The 22,269-nt window shown below is 32.7% G+C and overlaps 3 protein-coding genes across 3 annotated transcripts in view; 1 reads left to right on the top strand and 2 right to left on the bottom strand.

Moving 5' to 3' along the window:
* LOC123703729 (tyrosine-protein kinase-like otk) overlaps nucleotides 1-15,045 on the bottom strand; it is a 53,415-nt gene extending 38,370 nt beyond the window's left edge. Inside the window, exon 1 of the mRNA XM_045651827.1 lies at nucleotides 14,841-15,045. Coding sequence (XP_045507783.1) covers nucleotides 14,841-14,886 — 46 coding nt within the window. The 5' untranslated portion in view covers nucleotides 14,887-15,045. The remainder of the gene's footprint in view (nucleotides 1-14,840) is intronic.
* A 575-nt stretch (nucleotides 15,046-15,620) lies between these two features.
* LOC123703724 (probable deoxyhypusine synthase) lies at nucleotides 15,621-16,909 on the bottom strand. Its single transcript, XM_045651820.1, has one exon. The coding sequence runs from the start codon at nucleotides 16,735-16,737 to the stop codon at nucleotides 15,625-15,627; it is 1,113 nt and encodes a 370-aa protein (XP_045507776.1). The 5' UTR covers nucleotides 16,738-16,909; the 3' UTR covers nucleotides 15,621-15,624.
* A 4,846-nt stretch (nucleotides 16,910-21,755) lies between these two features.
* The window catches only part of LOC123703720, a 30,977-nt gene continuing 30,463 nt past the window's right edge, over nucleotides 21,756-22,269 (top strand). The window contains exon 1 of the mRNA XM_045651814.1: nucleotides 21,756-21,877. The gene's annotated coding sequence lies outside the window, so the exon portion shown is untranslated. The remainder of the gene's footprint in view (nucleotides 21,878-22,269) is intronic.

Raw genomic sequence — 22,269 nt, 5'->3', positions numbered from 1 at the left:
TTTTTGTCTGTATTTGTAAATGTTGCAAGTGCAAGTTTGAAGTCGGTTGTTTTTAACGCAGTTATCACGTCTTGTTGGAAATGAAATTTCCAAAAAATGAAATTGTTGAATGTAATAACTTCAAGAAGTTAAGATACGAAGTTAGAGTTCGCTTTTCAGATTAATTACTCAAAAACTATGTACTTATTAAAATATAGGACATAAACACCAGCTTTCATAAAATTGAAGATTTATCAAAATTGGTTCGCCCAAAAAAAAGTAAAATAAATGTTAACACCTAAAACAACTACATTCAAATGTTAAACCTTTTCCTATGTCGAAAATAAATAAACTTAAAATATACTGTCCATAATATATGTATATAACCAAGAAGCGCAACTCAGGGTCCCAAGACACAAGTATTTCACTTAGTTTGGGACCCACTGTCGTACATTAATTATTGTAAAACATAAAATGGACAAATAAATTTATTTCATTTCATTTTATTTCATTTTATACTGTACAACCAGTATTTAGGAGTATATTATTATGTTTTTGTAAAAAGGCCCAGTAATTAAAAGAAGGCCAAAATATCACAGTGCAGTAAATAACTAGTAACTTTTTCTCGTATTACACGTACGAAACATAATTAAAAAACTACTGTAGCGAAAATAGTAATCTTAACATTTTCAGTACAAAGCTTGTGTTAACTATTATAATATACTAGCTGCTCCGCGCGGTTTCACCCCCGTGGCTCCACTCCTGTTGCCCGTATCGTGATGAAATATAGCCTATAGCCTTCCTCGATAAATGAGCTATCTAACACCGAAAGAATTTTTCAAATCGGACCAGTAGTTCCCGAGATTAGCGCGTTCAAACAAACAAACAAACTCTTCAGCTTTATAATATTAGTATAGACTAGCTTTCTACCCGCAGCTTCGCCCACGCACTCAAAGAAAAACCCGCATAATTCTCGTTCCCGTGGGATTTCCTCGATAAAACCTATCCTATTTCCCGGGGTAAAAAGTAGCCTATGTCCTTTCTCGGGTATCAAAATATCTCCATAACAAATTTCATGAAAATTGTTTCAGTAGTTTAGGCGTGATTGAGTAACAGACAGACAGACAGAGTTACTTTCGCATTTATAATATTAGTATGGATATAGAGATTTAACTGTGGGTACAAAATTACATAGAAATCAATTGTGTCATTAAGGAAGGTGGACCCCAAAATACAGGCTGTCCTAGTTTGGGGTCCAAATGTTACATGTTTGTACCTAACCCACAAATTGTTCAATAAATGATTTTTTTTTATTTTTTATTTTTTTTTAATCAATGAACTGAATAACATCTACTAACTAGGAATTCAGAATTATTTTATAATTTATCTATTATGCAACAGGACAAACTTTTCCTCTTTATAATATTTAACAAAAAAAACATTCCTCATTATCTCTCACCAGATTAACAATCTCCATACAAGTAAAAACTTAGTTAAAAACGTAAAAAGCTTGCCTGGTTAAAATATCTTGTTATTTCCTCTTTCCGTAGCCGAGTTCAAAATGGCGGAAACCCGTAAGCTTTGAGCATCTCTCATGTCCTTACAATTATAAAGATGTGAAGTTTATTTTGCAGTCTATAATAGTTATATTAAAAGTCGTGTTAGTAACACCACTTATAACTCAAGAACGGATGAACAGATTATGATTTTTTGTTGGAACGTCTCCGCTTGGTTTCCTAACAAAAATTTAGAATCTTTCAAAATAACATTAGATTTTTTCATAAATTAGTTCAATTTTCAAAATAAAGTTTAAACCAAAGTTAAACTATTGTCATGGCTTAGGTAAACTTAAGTTTAATCCACATTTTAAAATTACCTTAAGCAGCTGAATGTATAGATAACGGTGCTTTTCCACCAATAATGTGCGAGTATGTGTAGGTATGTGTTTGTAAATAACCAATAGGATCGCTTCAAACTAAATGAAGCGATATGATTGGTTATTTCCAAACACTTTCGCTACACATCCTCGCACATTATTGGTGGAAATTAAGCACGTTTAATTTTGTCTTTTGTCGGAACTACATTTAAAAACCATTGAGATATACATATGGAGACGACACCGCCTACATCACTTATGTTCCGCTCAACATACGCCATATGGCGTAACTGCACGCTCATTTTTTATTTGTTTTAAAGTGAAACGCATCAAATATGCCTTCGTGTGTGTTACGATTAACGATATTGTACAAATAATATGGAAAAGTGCAAAGGAATAACTTTCATCGGTAAGTACCTAACTAGTTAACTACCTAGATAATAATTTTTAAAACTTAGTTAGAGCAAAAAAATGGCGCACAGATTTTGTTCGTGGTGTCTCCTCCATACGTAGTAATATTATCTCAATGTTAAAAACGTTATACATAGTAGGTACATATATGACAATTTATAAGCCACATAAAAAATAACTAGAAACGCGAACTTAACCAACATAAAACTAGTAATATCCTAGTAATTTCTTTTAGTCCTATAAAACATTCTAAAGCTCTTTTACGGTTAATTGGAGCAGCAGTTAAGGCTATAATTAAGTAGGTCAGAACTCACGATGAAAAGGATGTAAAATGAAATAAAATCTTAAATACTGAGAAAAAATGAAATACAGGTACATTTATATTTTAACTACATGTTACACTCGACTTCGTTTTCTGTTGCCGTTGTCTGACTTGTATTTACAAATACACAAAGACAAAAATGCTCATAAAATAAAAATTACTGGGCCTATCCGAATAAAATTTTTATGGGACCAATTCGACACCATCCCGCATCGAACAAAAAAAGAATCACGTAAATCGGTTCAGAAACCTCGGAGTAATCGGTGTACATACATAAAAAAAAACATACCGGCCGAATTGATAACCTCCTCCTTTATTTTGAAGTCGCTTAAAAAGAGATGTTTTAAAAGACCGATTCCACTTAGCACGTAACAATAATTTTCTTCATAATCAAAAACCTATACTTCTTCTTCAAGAAATAGCACATACTTTCCTATCTCCAAGTCGTGTTTATGAAAAAGAAACCTATTCACAAACAAAACAAAAATAAACGAATTTACACAACTACCCACATTAACGAAATCGAATCCCTAAAACAAAAACACCTTACCCATTCGCATTAACCTTTTTCCTTCAACAATGAATACAAGATAACAGAATTTTAAATACAAACATTTCCTAAGCTAAATACTGGACGCGATTTTTCATTATATTATTAGCCCAGTGTTTAGAACATAATTACATACACATACTATACTAATATTATAAAGAAGAAAAGTTTGTAATTATGTATGTATGTATGTAGGTATGTATGTATTTATGTATGTATGGTTTTCACGCATAAACCTCTCAACCGATTTTGATGAAATTATCGACCGCTAGTATTTTAATATACATTTAAAGTAATATAAACAAAAAACAATATACATAGCATGATTCATACTACACCAACCTTGCCCTGTACATTTTTTAAAGTACCTACATAAAATACATTTTTGCCTCCACCGGGAATCGAATTGTTCTACACCTTAACCACTATACCACCGTCTCGATAGTTCTAGAACATCCCAATTAGAGACAGGTGAGCGTTCATGCCGCAGGTTTTTGTTGAAACTTCTCATTTACTAAGAGCCTGGCTAATTTCGAAAAACGTCGAGTTCCCCGATCTACGGGGAGCCGCTTTTAGTACGGAATAGAATCTGCGTGGAGACGTGCTTTTTATATTTTGATGGGGATTGGATTGTATTGTTGAGGAATATTAGGAGAGTAACTAATAAAAAGTAACCAATTTAGGAATTGCGCCGTTTGAAGAGGAAAATAAAATAAGAGCAGTGCAGAGTAAACTCTAGAAATCTATACTAATATTATAAAGCTGAAGAGTTTGTTTGTTTCTAACGCGCTAATCTCAGGAACTACTGGTCCGATTTGAAAAATTCTTTCGATGTTAGATAGCTCATTTATCGAGGAAGGCTATGGGATATATATCATCACGCTAAGACCTACAGGAGTGGAGCCACGGGGATGAAACCGCGCGGAGCAGCTTGTACTAGATATAAATTATATTTCTAAATGAATAATACTCCCGTAAAAACAAACACAAGAAGACACTAATAAGTAACTAATTGTTAAAAGTTATTAATTTTCTGTTCATGTTTTTTATGTTGGAACTTTATAACAATTAATATTGGTTTAGCTAAAGAGACAATCTAAAAAAGGACAGACATAATTATATGCTACGTCTTTGCAAAAAAATTAGAAAAAATAGAAAAACTAACTATATCGCAACCTTAAAAACGAACCTTTGCTAATATTTTTATCACAAAAAATTACCTCAACAATGCATTAACGACAAACCAAATTCTTCAACGCCCACTGATTATCGAGAGTCATTAATTTTTGTTAATTATTTCCCATCCCCTGCTGTTATTTTTTACCTGGTTTTGTTCATATTTTAACTAAATTTTGAACCCAATTTTTTAACTTCTGCTATATTATCAGAATATGATTAATTTCATTTGTAGTACAGTTATAGTTCTACCAAATTTTTACGTGCTTTTTTTTTGTTCTATTAATAACGTGCAAAATAAAGCTACTCTATAACCTATTTTGAGACACTATACCTATATCTTAATAGTGTTTTAAATACACGAGTAAGGAACTCTGAAATACGTCCTCAAAAGAAGACGGACCACCATTAATATAAAGATACGGTCACTGCAGATGTCTGTAATCGAGAGGTATTTAAGAAAACATTAAGGGTTCTTACATACTGTAACCTTAAAATATAAATACACAACCTCTGTCGTTTTAGAGAACGTCTGAAAAAAAAAAAACTTTAAGTTTAAAAATTACCGTACTTACAACATCTGTAAAGAAGGCAAACACAAAAACTGCCATACTATGTTTCGTGATACCCCCAAATCGACCACTTAAATCGCTAAAAGCTACCAATATCAAGTACTTATTTACATAACGGTTTTTGGGGGTAGTTATAACTTCGATACATTGTTGTATAGAAACATTGGTACCTCTTAAACAAGTGAAATGTATCCCCTTATGAAGTATGGATGGATCGATTTCACATCTGTTTCGGTAAGTAGACTAATTATTTTCTGAAAGTTGTTATACTGTATTTTTATTATTTTATACTTTTGAAATGCTATAGCAGTGTCGTATGTAAATTTTGTTTGTTAGGTAATTATTACACACAAAAAAAAATTTTTCATGTTCTAACATTTTGTCATCATGTTTTATTACTGTTACCTTCCTCGATAAATGGGCTATCTAACACCGAAAGAATTTTTCAAATCGGACAAGTAGTTCCCGAGATTAGCGCGTTAGAAACAAACAAACTCTTCAGCTTTATAATATCAGTATAGATTATTTTTCGTGTACATTTTGTCATCATGTTTTCTAGCTTTTAAGCACTGCAAAATTAGTGCATTCCATCTATTTTCAAGTCTAACAAAAACGAACCAAGCTTCGTATTCACGACCCAACTTTCCATTAACCACTGCACTATAACCATAGCAAAGTAGAACAACCACATACTCAATCCCAACATAACCGCAGGTTAACTTAAAGAAAATTAAAATGGCGCAGATATTAAAAAACATATAATATATTTTTCCATTCACTAGATCCCATCAGCATATGCATTACGCTTTACATTAAAAACTTCATTATATAAATGTACCTTTACATTGCAGTTACTGGAAAATTATTCTTCGCAAATACGATGGTTTTTTTCTTCTATATTCCTATTTGAGTAATAGTTTTGCGTGCGACTTTGTTTAGAAATATATGACGTAACGAATACATTTTTTTCGAGTGCCCTAATTATTATAATTAATCTCATACCTAAGCTAATATTATAAGCTGAGTAGTTTGTTTGTTTGAACGCGCTAATCTCAGGTACTACTGGTCCGATTTGAAAAATTCATTTGGTGTTAGATAGCCCATTTATTGAGGAAGGCTATGGGATATATATTATCACGCTAAGACCAACAGTAATGACGATTCAAAAGTGCTTTTAGAAGAAGTCTAATTTAATAAATAAATGTTTGAGTTTGAGTTTGATAGATAGATGGAGATAGATACTCAATCTCACTCTCCCCTTAAAGACGAATGTAATGACACTTACGCTAAAATCCATCAAAACGTTCACACTATACAGAGCCTTCCAAAGAGATATACATTTAAATTTTTAAACACTTGAAAATACCCCTTCTGTAAAATTTCCATGATTCGAATGTATAGTTATTAGATAGACAAATGAAAAATTATAACCGTAGGTACCTATATGATCAATTTTTTGCCAAGAGCATAAAATCTGAAAGTAGAATATATATTGGCAATTGTTATCACTACTTTTTAGTATAAAACAAAGTCGCTTTCTCTGTTCCTATTTCCCTATGTCTCTTTGTATGCTTAAATCTTTAAAACTACGCAACGGATTTTGATGCGGTTCTTTTTAATAGATAGAGTGATTCAAGAGGAAGGTTTTAGTATATAATTTATTAGGTTTTAGACAAAGCGGGCGAAGCCGCGGGCGGTAAGCTAGTTGATAAATAAAAATATCTAGTACAGTGGGTATATTACTTAGGTACCTATAAGTTTCTGGAAAAAAAAACTTGTTTTCGCATAGATATAATGTTCAATCAGTTTCATTGACTTTCCTCTCGTATGATGATTCGATGGGAGATTTTATATTGTTTCCTTAATAAATGATCTATTCAACAATAAAATACGTTTTTAATTAGAACAACTAGTTCTGAGATTAATATAAACTATAAAGCACGCAATAACTTAGCTACTATATAAAGCACGCAATAAGTAATAAATTAGCTACATATCCAACGATGAAACTCAAGAAATTTTTTGAAATCGGTCCTCAACTTCCTGTGGTAAGCGCGTTCAAACAAACGGACGGATGAAGAGTCTGTCATCCGTCCGCGGCTTCGCTTGCATTTTCAAAGGAAAACCCTCATAGTTCCCGTTCCCGTGGGATTTCCGAGATAAAACTTATCCTATGTGTTAATCCAAGTTACCTTCTATATATTATGGGCTAAATTTCATTTCGGTTCAGTAGTATTTGCGTGAAAGAGTAACAAACACACACAAATCCTCACAAACTTTCGCATTTATAATATTAGTAGGAAGTATAGATATCTAGATGTTAATAAGTTACATCACACAAGAGTTATTCAGACAAATCTGTTGTATCAATCAAATTCGCTGACGCGGCGTAGTGTCGAGTGCCTATTGTTTTATAATTGTAATATCAGATGGCATTAGCTGTTAATAAAAATAATTGTGCATTGTTCTTGCAGTGTGTGTAGTCGACAGTTGTTTTGTTAATAATTGGTATTATTTTATTTGTATGATCGAGTTTTTAAGAACCTATAGATAGTAACTTATGTCAGTAGAATGTATGTTTAATTTTAATGCTAAAACCTATGATATATAAAAGAGCTAGATACGTTACCCGCTCTCTATTTTGGCAAGAAAAAACTCAGGTAAGTGCCCGAGTTTCACTTAGTCACGCACCATTCAGCGTCGTGGCTGGACGTTCTTTTTGTATTTTAATCGGCAGTTGTTATTACGAAGTACATGAGTGAGACATGTATTATGTCTCGTGCGTGAGAGTGAAAGAGAGAACAACTGTATTGGTGATAATGCGTTAGTAAGTAGGTATGTATTAATTACGCTGTTTTTTAGTGCAATGATGTTGGCGTATGCCGCGTCTACTAGTATAATAGGTCATTGGCTAAAACGTGTAAATTTTATATTTTTTAATAAGCCTTCACAACTTAAAACTATTACAAAGGAACTAAATATGTAAGCATGTTGTATTTTCGTTGTGAAGGACTAGTGTCTGAAATAGGTCTGTGAAAGACCTGTACTCTGTAGTACAAATTAACAGCTATATATAAGGATTAAAATTCGATACATGTTAGGTTATCACAAAAATAAAAAAGTGCTTAACTAGTAAAGAAGCCTGTAGAAGAAAAGTTGGTTATATAATATTGAAATTTGTTTTTATATTTTCTTTTTTATGAAACAATTAATAAATAAATTATTTGTTTCACAAAAAACAGCTCCAAAACTTTGAAATTTTTTGTTGAAATAGGTGATAGCTCAAATGAATCGAATTCGAAGAATTCCTTTTTTAACCGACTTCAAAAAAGGAGGTTTTTTATGTATACGTACACCGATTACTCCGAGGTCTCTGAACCGACTTACGTGATTCTTTTTTTGTTCGATGCGGGATAGTGTCGAATTGGTCCCATAAAAATTTTATTCGGATAGGCCCAGTAGTTTTTATTTTATGAGCATTTTTGTCTGTATTTGTAAATGTTGCAAGTTTGAAGTCGGTTGTTTTTAACGCAGTTATCACTTGTACATTCCATGTTTAAAGCAACATAAAGATTTTTTTATTTTTTTTATTTACCGAGTAAAGGACAAAGATCCAACTCCAATTCCAACATTTTACATCTAAATCCATACTAATATTATAAATGCGAAAGTAACTCTGTCTGTCTGTCTGTCTGTTACTCAATCACGCCTTAACTACTGAAACAATTTTCATGAAATTTGGTATGGAGATATTTTGATACCCGAGAAAGGACATAGACTACTTTTTATCCCGGGAAAATGACGCAATCCCGGAAATCCCACGGGAACGGGAACTGTGCGGGTTTTTCTTTAACTGCGCGGGCGAAGCTGCGGGCGGAAATCTAGTTAAATATATAATTTTTGCAGACAAACCGTAATCCATTACTAACAAAACAAACAATTTAAGATAATTCCAGACAAAATCTACTTAGATTTTAGGTTCCACTCGAAACTTGGTATTAATTTTAATTTAGTACGTCTGGGTTTAGTCTAGCTTCTGTTTTAGGGTAGTTCTCGAGAGGTGCGTGATTTATTTTAGTGCCATGAGTCATTAGTGTTTTAAACTAATATGTATGGACCTGTATGGACTTTAACAATTATTTTAGCTCCGCTCCTGTTGGTCTTTGCGTGATGATATACCTATAGCCTACCTATAACCTTCCTCGATAAATGGAGTAACACCGAAAAATTTTTTCAAATCGGACCAGTAGTTCCTGAGATTAGCACGTTAAAACAAACAAACAAACACTTCATCTTTATCTATTCTATACATATAATAAAATCGTAGGAAAGTCAAAACTGTACATTGAATATTTTTTTAAAAGAATACCTGGGCCGTGATCTATAATCGATATAGAAGCCAAAAACATAGTTTTTAGAATTTTTGTCTGTTTGTCTGTTTGTCTGTTTGTCTGTTTGTCTGTATGTTTGTCCGAGCTAATCTCGAAAAGTACTGCATAGATTGACTTCAAATTTTGCATGAATATTACTAACAGGTCGGGTGAGGCTATAGGCTACATATTATCAAGCTATCATCTACGGGGGAGGAGCTGTGAACCTTTATTTTTCTTACGTATTCCGTGTATTACGACAGCGTACAATCTAAAGACTCATGTTTAAATGTTGGTTTCGAGTAAGCCATGCTATTATCTAGCTTTACAAAATAAAAACTATGTCATTTACGTAATTTGGGCAGAGAAACAGTTTAATGAATTTAGTAGTATAAAGACAAATAAGAAACAGCGCCATCTATTAAATGTTATAAAAATCAAATCAATTTACACGTTAACTATTGGAAATTAATAATCAAATGACGCATATATAAATGTTGTTTGACAATATCTAGATTGACACTATAAAAATTATGCCATTTAAGTAACTTGGGAAGAGAAACATAGCTTAAAGAATTTAAGTTGTATAATGTTAATTTTGTAACAGCGCCATCTATGAGATTTCGTAAAAATCAAATCAATTTACATGTTAACACTACTGAACACAATGTTAAAAATTAATAATTTAAATATAATTATGTTATTTATTTATTTAACTCTTTAACCCATATCTTCCGTTCCCTATAAGATATATTTCGTGTAAATAATAAACTACATTTTTTTTAAAGTGAGGGTACCTACTTAGATGTTTATTATTTTAAGTAAAAATAGACACCATTATCTACAGTTAATCTAATGATTGTGTTCCAAAGAGTATAATAATATATTGTTGTGTTCATTAGTTACAATTTTTAAAATCTTCGTGTTTTATAAATTTACTAGCTTACCACCCGCGGCTTCGTCCGCTTTGTCTAAAACCTAATAAATTATGTACTAAAACCTTCCTCTTGAATCAGTCTATCTATTAAAAAAACCGCATCAAAATCTGTTGCGAAGTTTTAAAGATTTAAGCATACAAAGGGACATAGGGACATAGGGACACAGAAAGCGACTTTTTTATACTATGTAGTGATATTTATAAAGCAATTGAATGCCATAAAACCAAAAATATCAAAATATGCAATCTTCGTGTTTTGTGAATTTTCACCATCATGCGTTCCCACAAAAGGTAAGTTGTTACTTACAGGTATTTATTGAAATGAAATGAAATGAATGATTCTTTTATTATTTTGAGGTGCATTGGGAACAGAAGTTTTTGATAAAATTTTATTTGTAAGTAGCTTTTTTTATAGATTTACAGTTAACTTTTGATTTTTTTATTCAATGCTAATAAAATTATATCGCCTTTGGAAGACGATTTCTGCTGATATTTTTACTACACCACTTGAAAATTGATGATTTGATGATAAAGACAGTAGCAGCGAGGATTAAGTGGAAATTAGTAATCATCCGCTTCGTCAATTTTTGACTGAAGTTAATGTCCAACGTCCAATGGTTCAATCATTGGAAGTATCTCGGGAAATTTTGTAGGATATTTTTCAGGAAGGAGAGGAGGGGCAGCCAACCACATATCAAACTACTACGTTTTAGTACCGAAAAAAATGTTATTGCCAAATGAAACGTAAATTTTGCACTCACAACTTTACAAGTAATGTTTTTATTTTGACTTTGCGGTTATCTGATTATAATATTTATCGTTATGGCTATCGACGTACCGACCGTACTGGGATCAGAGTAGGTAGATACATGATATACAGTTCATCATCCAGGATTGCTTAGAGCATTTTCACACTGAAAAAGATGTTTTCTTTGAATCGTAGTTGTAGTCGTAGTAAAGTTACTATGTAAACTAACGTAATTTAATACTACATATTCTATAATGGTGTGCTCAAACTGTTAATCTACATTTAATTTAGATTATTATTATTTTGATACTAAGTAATGTAGAATTTAAACCACATTCATGTTTTCTTCAGATTTTAAGATTTTCTTATCAGAGTGTTCAATTTTAATGTAGTTAAATTTTATAAGAGACAATAATTAAGAAAATTTTAAAATAAAGTGTCACGTATTTTTTTTAAACAACGAATGACGAAAAACGACCTAATCGCGGACGAAGTCGCGGGCAACAGCTAGTAGATAATATTGGTATAGATTTATCTATACTTATCTATATATTGGATTACGGAATAGTCGTAAATCGCATGTGATCGCGGTGATGGTGATTTTAAAATCATTTTATACGAAACACCGACCACGTCCAGACGTTTTAAAACATAGTAAATACTAAATATGTACAATAGATCGTACCTATGTACTATTATTTGTTTATTTGCAGAAACGTGAATAACTGCTTCAGCCTCTGTATTTTTTTCTTTCAGCAAACTATTATGCCTCCTCCACACTACTCGCGAAGTTGAACGAGGTTAGACGAATAGAATAATGTAGAGAGGCACTTCGGCTTACTTCGTCCAACTTTACCTCGCCTCGGCCGACTTCCGTTTGTTGTCGGTTTTTGCGCCCGAGTCAAAGGGCACGAAGTTACCTGAAGTTCGTTCTGAATATGAACGTATGCGCTCCTCGCGAAGTTGAACGAGTGTGTAGTGTAGCACCGCGGACTTCAGTCAACTTCGGCCGAGTACTTCGCCGAGGAACTTCACGAGTAGTGTGGAGGAGCCAGGAGACATTAACAATTGCAGAGTAGGAGTAGGATATTGTTCTTTCTTTATGTACGAACCTACTCCTGAAAGAACTAACTATCTATCTAAACTCCTTTAACAAATAATTATCTTTTATTTAGTTTCGATCATTTATTTGTAATCCTAAACCAATATTACTACCAAGGAAGGATATACCTACGTATATTAGTGATCAATATATCCAATTAACGTGAGTTCACTTGCATAGTCCCTGGTTGAAAGCATTAATAATCCTTTGTCATTTCACTATGAAATCTCGGTACTTTATATCTAGTTAGTAGGTAACAAGGTATGTACCCAAATTGTAGTCTGTATTCCTTTACAACGTAGGAAAGGACAGACAGACAGATAGATAGGTACGTGACATGAATATTAACATAAACTGTCTGTTCAAGTTAAAGTTAGATAAATAAATAAATAAATAAAAAACACTTTATTGTACACACAGATGAAGTTGACAGAAAAACAGCGCAAGAGGTTAAGGTACAGTAGGCGGTCTTATCGCTCATGAGCGATTTCTTCCAGATAACAAAAAGCAAAGGAGAGCTGGGAAGTAGGAATGTAGGAGTGGTACAATAGATACATATAATAGATATAATATTTTGTCCTAACTATGGATTAAAAAAATTCGTGATTTTCCCGGATAATCTCCAACAGGTATAACTATGTACCCATTTTTATGAAGTGCATAAATACCTATTTGCGTACAAAAATTAAATACCTACATTGAAAGAAAATTCTCTCTAATCGCACGCGGCCGCGGCGTTGCGGTTGTTAACCAGTAGGAATGTGTTACAACTAAAAAGTCCCTTAGGGTACCTTAAATCAAGGTCACAGGGAACCCATATTATTCCTTCCTTCATTTCTTTCCAACGTTACATTTCGAAGAACCGATACAGGCAAGTTACGACTTCACTTCGAAGAATATTATTTTTCCGTGGAACGAACCGATTTAGCTAAATCTTCCTTTGTTGCGTTTGCTATTGTCAAGAGAGGGTTTTTGTGAAAGGAAAAATTAAGAGAGTTGGATGAAAAACTACGAATAAAATCCGTCTTGAATCGTAGGTGAAAAACTTACTTAAAACCACGCGTTTTATAGTTCGTCTGTTCGTGTATACGACAATGTCTAGTCAGGTGGTTTAATAAATAGTTTATGTTGAATAAATAGTTTAAAGTACCTATAAAATAAATATGGCTTGTATAAATTTCTACTCTAGAACCCCTCTGCCTTAGTTCTGATTAACAATAAAATTATATGTAACTCTCTGTGCTCCGCGGTTTTACCCACAGTGCTCCGCTCCTGTTGGTCTTAGCGAGATGATATATAGCCTATAGCCTTCTTCGATAAATGGGCTATCTAATACCGAAAGAATTTTTCAAAATGGACCATTAGTTCCAGAGGTTAATGCGTTCAAAGCAACAAACTCTTCAGCTTTATAATATTAGTAACAATATCATTCTAACATGAAAAAAAGAAACAAATTGATTAGGTATATGAGAAGAAACATGAATACATTTTAATCCCTTTTAGATTTAGAAAGAGTTTTGTATCAGCATCTATATCTATCCCTTTGTAATTTCTCCAATCAAGTTTACATTTACTTGACCTGCGCTGCAAGCTGATACATTATGCCGTTAATTTATACAACACTAGCGGTCCGCCCCGGCTTCGCCCGTGGTACATATTTACGTTTTCTCTACATAAGAACCATCCTCACACTTCAAGGAATATTATAAAAAAAGAATTAACGAAATCGGTTCAGCCGTTCTCAAGTTATGCGCTTACCAACACATTTTGGGATTCATTTTTATATTATAGATTATATACCAAATGTAAAATTAGTATTACCACATAGTTAATCCATTAATTTTATATACCTAATATATTTATTAATAGCCTGTAAGATTAATAAATCTATTTGGGTCTGGGAACCCAAGCTTTGGGTTCGGGTTTTTTACACGGGCCTTTAATACAAGGCTGAACATTTGATTTGTAATTAATCAGAATGATGTATTTAAAATACAGCAATAGACATCTATAATATAAAAATGAATCGCAAAATGTGTTGGTAAGCGCATAACTCGAGAACGGCTGGATCGATTTCGATAATTCTTTTTTTATTATATTTCTTGAAGTATGAGGATGGTTCTTATATGTAGAGAAAACGTAAGTATGTACCACGGGCGAAGCCGGGGCGGACCGCTAGTTTTAAATACAATAGGAGAGTAATCCCAGATATCTTCATTCAATTGTATTAAAAATATACAATTTTCGAGAGGTAAATTATTTACTTACTATGTAGTTAAGTACATATAAATATTTCCGAATTATTACTAGGTATGTTTTTATAATAATTAATACGTAGGAACTAAATAAGTAGTGCACAATGATATCATAAAGGTAGATCATTGATAAGATTATTCGATAAATTTATACCTACAATAAATACCCTACATAATATTATAATTATTGTAAAAATACGTAAGCATGCACGTTTAATCGTGATTATCATATTTTCATTTAAATCTTATAAGTTTTCAAATTATTTTTGAATAACTCTAAGAAAGGAAATGCAAGGAAACATAAGTAATTTAAACAAAAAGAAAGCAAATGTACAATTTACGAACACAGAACACTTAAAATAAATAAGAAATCGTAAACATGTCGTTTGCCGCAATACGTATCCGGCACATCAAACAAACAATCCTAACATCAAAGGGACCGAAAACGTGCAACGAATTACATATCCTAACAAAATCTCATTAATATCTGCCTCGAATGACCGTAAACCTAAAAATAGCACAGGACTAAGGATGAAACTTACCGGTTAAAAGCAGAAAAACGAATAAGACACCACGGTATAAACACATTTTTGTACACTATGCTGAATAAAACATCCACATTCGAGATCAAACAATCGAATATAGTGCTTGGATAGACATTTTTATGTTAGAAGACGCTTGAAAGTTGCATTTTGTAAGCAGAAACAGTGAGCACCCGATTCCAGACTCCACAGCTTTTGCTAGCAAGCGACGCGAACTGAGTGAGCTTTTGAAGTTTGAATTCGAAAACTGCTTTCACAGACAGCACACAGGCGCACATTTTTGTATCAATACGCACACATTGAAAGGGTTTTCGGTCGCCAGACAGCAGACAACTTCACTGCGTACCTACCTACTTTGACAGGTCATTCACATTGCAAGTATTTAATAAAAGTGAAGATACAATAAAAACCTGTGATAAGAACTTACCTTTATTTTAAATAAAATGAAACAATTATTAAAATTATACAAATTTTATAAACTTAAAAAAAATACAATATTTAAAATAAGATTCATTGTTTTCAAAACGACTTATAGATGTCACCTGCACTAAAGTTTTCATAAAGTATTGAAATTTGATAAAAGATGGCGTTATAAGTATTAAATTTTTGTTGAGACTGAGTTGTTCAAATGCCTTGATGAATACTTGTTATTCATTGAAAACTAATTAATATTCAACTAAAACAAAAATTATCTACGTTTTAGAATGTGGTGTTCGAATAAATTAAAACCACGTATATCAAAACAACATCATTAAGGATCAGTAAAATAAAACATCTATGTTATTTACACATTTTTTTTATTGCTAAAATGATGTTTGGCAAACGTCTGAGCGACTAGAAGAGGGAACACCAACGTTGCATCAGCATACAGCTTCACTGGCGTTGCGTTCGGCCGTATCTTGCCCCAGGACACTGCTTCATCAGGTCTCGCTCCAGAGTCACTGCCATCATATTCACTCGCTGTATTTACATATACAGCATAGTCTGCTCCATTCCTCATGAGATTTGCGTTACATATATGATGCTTTATGACTCCTCCGCCCAGAATGATAACACCTGTATTGTTAGCCTTAACAGCCATTGTATTTAACCGCCGGAGATCTCCCAGTATATCAATTATGAGTCCTGGTCGTTTATAAGAATGGAAATACATCATATCGCCTAAAGAACCATCGGTTAATGCTGGGCTGAAGATCGGAATATTGTTTTTCCATGCCCAATAGCAAACAGAGCTCTCATTGTTGATTCTTTCACCTAATCTTGCTATGATCCTTGACGGTGACCACACAGTACCATCCTGTAACTGTTCATCTAGCATTTCATTTAGTAGTGGAGTCACCCACTCTTCAAATAAGCAATAGTTGTCATTTGGCACTAATAAATTGCCAATCCTGTTTATCCCTCGAGTTCTTAATAGTTTACCACTTAAATTAAAGTCTCCTACGTAAGTTGGAGCAAGGCATTTAATAAAATCTTCTTCGACTCCACCAGCAGTAGTCACGATGCAGTCTACGAGTTTATTCTTAACTAAAAATCGTATGGTATCACGCAAACCTGACGAAATCATATTCGACGTGTACCCCAAGAAAATAGTGCAGTTAGTCTTCTTTTTTATGAATACATCCTCTTCATATGGGTCACACGTTTCTTCAGTGAGAGGTACGGAACGACATTTTAACATTTTATTGATTTCTGTCACGGCTTTGCCGAAGCTGGTTGCTTGGAAGCCAGAGCGCGCGTAGCTTTCCAGTATTTTGTTATAATCGGTGCCATTCTCCCAGTCGTAGCCTGCTACTGTTGGTGTCTCTGCAGGTAGTTCTTGACTTGGTGCAAGAACAGCGCTTACAGCTACTTCAGGCGCAAGGAATTTAGCTTTCTCAATTTTTGGAACATCCATTTTGTTTTCTATGTTTTGTCTATTTTATAAGTGCTGATTTAAAATTGCATGACAGAGTGTTTGTACTTAAGATAAAAACACTTTGCTTTATCTTTTTTTAGATACAAATTACAATATTGGGATTTGGGAATATGAAAACTGAAAAGAAATTTGTTTATAATTGGTTCTGACACTGACAAATAACATTTTTTTTGACATAATATCAGGTTTCAATAATTATGACACTGATATAAATATTGCAATTAATAAAAATATAATATACCGGGCTTGCAAAATATAAAACAATATACATAATTTAAGTGATATTTTTTTTCATTTCACGTAATTTACAAATTAGTTTCATATTTAAATAAAAATATATTAACGTATTTACATTTAAATAGTTAACGCAATTATTATAATGCTTTTAATTTCCTATATGGCTACCCTGTCTAGGTATTCCATTTTGAAAATTGCGCGGGCCCGGGTGGTAAGTGGTAAGTTCTACAAAATTTCTCTACATTTGTCCATTTTCTCATCACTATTGTTATCAATTTAGGTATTTTGAAATTATTAAGTGAGCACCAGCCAGCAGAGGCTTTTTATGTAAGTATGTAATTTGTCTCATTTTTGGGTATTACAATTTTAAGTACATACCTACTTATATTTAGAAATTAAAGCCTTATTATGATTCTAAAATACCTGTAGACGGCTCGCTGCAGCTGTAAATCGCTAATTAACGATCTAAGCAATGATAAAATCATATTAAAATCTATTTAACTATTTATTTATCTAATATATGTAACTAAAATCATCAAATCAAGAACAGCATTTATGGTTTCTTTGAACGTTACGCAAGAAGCAGTTAGGTACTATTTTATCTTCAAGTAAACCTTATGGCTTATTACTAGTTATGTCATAAGTGTAATAGGTTACGCAGGACATGCGTTAAGTTTATTTAAATGGTAGGTATTTGTGTTACATATTATACGTAATGGCCCTGTCATTTCCGCAATTAACTAATGGTTACTTGTTAGTGTGAGGAAGAGATGGACTCTGGTGAAATTGTTTAATATACGGAGGTAAAAAACATAAATCTATACTAATATTATAAAGCTGAAAAGTTTGTTTCTTTGTTTGTTTGACGACCAATCTCGGGAACTACTGGTCCGATTTGAAAAATGATTTCGGTGTTAGATAGCCCATTTAACGAGGAAGGCTATAGGCTATAATATATCATCACTAAGACCAACAGGAGCGGAGCAATGCGGGTGAAACCGCGGGGAACAGCTAGTAAGTATATAAGTAGGTAGTACCTACCCACAGGTAGTACCTAATATTTTATTCTTCTTCCCACGATAAATGTTATACCCGCTACTGTTTAATATACTTTTCCGTTGAAGAACAATCTATCCTTTTGAATTTCAGGGGTAGAAAACGTAAGCCAGTCATCATAAGTATAATTTAATTACCTATCTCTGGTATAACAATGATTATACCAGATGCTAGTATAAGATTAAAAAAAAATGTTTATTTTTTATAATATCTGTGCGTGCCGGTGCCTAGTAGTTTATATTCTGTATTTTTTGGTTCCGTTTAGACCTAACTATCATATCAGCTGTCTTGTTCATCATTTTGTACACAGAACCCATTATTATGCAACGAATACAAAGTAATTGTTATGTTGTAATACCGTCCGGATGTAAAGTTTATGTAATAGCTAGGTATATGTATTCGATTCTTGTTTGATTTCGCTTGGATAGTAAAATGATTGATGTGGATCATAGGTGAATATTCGGTATTTCTTGTTTAAAAGTTAAATAGCCATTTTCAAGTGCTTATTCACATACAAATGTGAATTGTGAATTGGCGGGTTTGATCTGTCGTCGTTTTATCTTATTGATGGATTATCTTTTGTTTTTGTATCTCCACTAATTAGCGCTAATAGAAGCGCTATTGAATCATGAAAATACAGAAAAATTTAATATAATTTTGCCACCTCGGAAAGCAGTTTCTACAGAGAAATAATATTATAGCAATTTTCATTGTTTGTCTCTTTCCACGCGTTAACCACTGGACCAATTTGGATGAAATTCGGCACCTTCAAATATTCAGGTTTTATTCCGGAAGTTTTCGGGATCAGGAAATATGCTGTTTTTCTTTGACAAGCCACGGTAAGAAGCTAGTGAAAAAAATATTTTTTGTAGCTTAGGCTAAAACTGTAAGGATCCGTAGTAAGGTTTAAAGGTTTTGACTTTTGTTAAACGCGGGAAAAGAAACGTGTGTAAGTAAATTCAGAACGTGCTCTTTCAATATATGCAAGCCTGATACATTGTTTTGCATTTCCAATGATTTTGTAAACAATATTTTTTCGCTGTACTACGTGTGCTCTTCGAATCCATGACAGCCTGGTACATTGTTATGAGTTACGGGGTAGTTTGTAAACATCGGGCGGAGCTTGAAGCATCGACTCCACCCATTTTATGTATAGCAAAATATTTTAGATTGTCATTTTTGTAATAAACTTTTAAATTGCCGCATAAAAAACGCGTATGTGCCGAGCATATGTGTCAGAAGAGAAACTTCTTTAGCAAGATTCAAAGATACCAAAATCGTTGCCTTGACGTGACGGTATTGCCATGACGCGACCTTGACTCTCAATGCGCAGAAGTTTCACTTCAATAAAATATACTTACAATTAATTGCAAATTACGAGGTAGGTATGTACTATATTTTAAGATTCACAAATGTTATTCTTTATCATGTTACCAAGTTAAGTAATACAATATGTTATTGTGGATTTACTTAAGTGTGTACATTGTACAGTACGTACACAATTACACACATCTACTTACATTCTTTGATATTTGTTCTATGTTCAATAGCCAATATTAATTTGATTATTAAGAACTAAATACATATTTAATTTTGCCGTAAAATATTGATATTTGACTAAAATAAATAAGGAAAGACGAGCGTTTATCTTGTATAAATTGAAGCGTACTACATGTACAATTTGTAGGTATATTATAATAAATAGCCTTCCACACAAATGCAGGGAGGCTTTTGCAACCTTCCTTCGGTGTCTGATCGCCTGGTACTCAATGTTTTGATTTACCGTGCATCTACAAAATTACCAGGAAGCGCTTTTTATTTTTACAAGCTTTTGGGTGTATTTTATGTCGGATTTTTCACTTTGTGACAACGCTATTTTTATTTCATCAAAAACTGACAACACAGTAAACGTCAGTTGGCTTCGTCTAATTAAAAATCCGACGATAGAAGTCGCATCTTGGTGCACCATGACAGTGCTTCGGCGCACACCGCGAACAAAACAAAGTCATTTTGGCTTCTGAAAACACAGAGACCCATGCCGCACGCAGTCCTGGCCTAGCTAGCACTGTGCGATTTCTTCGTTTTCCCAAAAATAAAAATAAATCTATGAGTGGTTCGACATTTACGTGACCAAGAGGCCGTGATTGCTTTCAAACAGCACCTAGAAAACATACCCTCGGACCAATGGTCCTCATGTTTGCAGAAATGGTTTGAACGGATGAAAAAGTGTTTTAAATGAAACGGAGAATACTTTAACAGACAGTAAGTATATATAATATTATACAAATAAATTGTTTTATTTTTGAGTCGCAAAACTTTCAGTGTGGCCCACCGCCCACGAATGATGCGACAAATGCAGGAAGGCTATACCTTCATTCAGTGTCTGATTGCCTGGTATTCAATGTTTTGATTTACCGTACACCTAAGAAATTACCAGGAATCGCTTGTTATTATTATAAAATAATAAAGTCCCTTGCACACAAATGCAGAATGTCTTTTCTACCTTCCATCAGTGCCTGATCGCCTAGTACTCAATGTTTTGATTTATCGTACAACCAATAAAAACTACGGAATTAAAGTTACCGGAAATGTTATTTTTTGTTTTGCTAGCGATTTCGTTTCTAAGGAAAGAAAAAAAAAGCTTTATATTTCATAAAAATTATGTTTGTCTATAATAAAACAATTAACAACCAAACTTAGTTCATAAAATTAATAATAAAGTGTTCCTTACGTCACCTATGACATACTAATAAACGGTTTTTACATGAAAAGTTGATAATTTTTTATTTTTTATTTTACGAAGCAGTCACAAATATAAACAAAAATTTAAACGTGTAGGTATTTGTATGTGACCTACACAAATGATAGATATATATTTTTTTATCTGCAGTGAAATCAAACATTACAAACAAGTTTAATATACTTACTCTACTTACTAAATTGATGTTCCAACAGGTTTTGGAAAGCATGTTTACGTTTTAAGATTACATGATGTATGTTTTTATAACTATAATAATAATATTATATAGATCATCATACTAGCATTTCGCCCGCGGCGTCGTTCGTTTTTAAATTACGGCACGGTGGCAGATCCCCATACAATATTTTTACAAAAGTTCCACACCTTATTTGATAGTTTATATTCATTTTTATTCAATTTTTATATCGTCATAAATTTAATATTATATGAACCGATTTAATATAATAAATATACCGATTTAATATATAAAAAGCGCACCGATTTGGTAATTTTTGTTTGGACTAAGTACTTATACATATACAGTTTATTTGTTTTCCCATAGTTACCCTCTATAAGTGTTCTAAATTTCGTTGTAATCAGTTCGGTAGGTAGTATTTGCGTGAAAGAGTAACAAACATACATACACATACATCCATCCTCACAAACTGTCGCATAAATTAAAATATTAGTAGGAAAAGATAGGATAGGATTAGTAGGATAGATTATTATCCTACTAAACTCCTTGTTATGTGAAATTTCCTCCGCTGAAATCTGAGCAAAATCAGGGCGGACTTTAATTCAATATGATAACGATATCCCTTCTATGAACTTAGAAATCTATTTACTTAAATTATTAACAGATATGAGATACCTAATATCCAACGTCTAGATTACAAACTCTCACTTCACTTGGAAAGGGTACGAAAATTGCAGTGTAAAATTGTCAGTTGTTTTAGCGCCCTGGTACAGTTTGCGCGCGAAAAGCGAAAGGTTCCCCATAGATAAAAAAATCGTGCGTTCCCAAAACGTGTGTGAAGTTTTGATTATTTATTTAATTTTATACTTGTGTTGCGTTTTTGTTTTATTGTAAGTATTTTGATAATATATTTTTTAAGGAAGGTATTTTATATAAAAGTTCTGTATTTATTTTATCAACATAATTTCATAACAATAAAATAAATTACATAAATTTAACTTATTTTTAGGATGAATACCTAATAAATGTAATTTTTTTTTATTTTTGAGAAGACCGAATTTATACTTAGTTATTTTAACGGTTTAAGTTTAACCCTATAAAATAGCTTGTAAAATCCAAAAAATATTTTTAAGATGCATAATTAGGTAAGTATGTACCTATGTATTTTGTACCGTAAATATTCGTCATATTTGTATTCATTTTATCATTTTGTGCTAACTTATATTACCCCTGTAAACGTTGTACTGATACTGCCAAGACACCCTTAATCCTCTCCACTTAG

The sequence above is a fragment of the Colias croceus genome, chromosome 27 (assembly GCF_905220415.1).
Source record: "Colias croceus chromosome 27, ilColCroc2.1".
Taxonomy (NCBI): Eukaryota; Metazoa; Arthropoda; class Insecta; order Lepidoptera; family Pieridae; genus Colias; species Colias croceus.
Note: the sequence above shows the minus strand (reverse complement) of the source record. Positions and strands in the feature narration are given on the sequence as shown.

Bases quoted from the DNA above. Each gene is read 5' to 3' on its own strand.
- LOC123703724 (XM_045651820.1), bottom strand. From the start codon at position 16,737: ATGGATGTTCCAAAAATTGAGAAAGCTAAATTCCTTGCGCCTGAAGTA.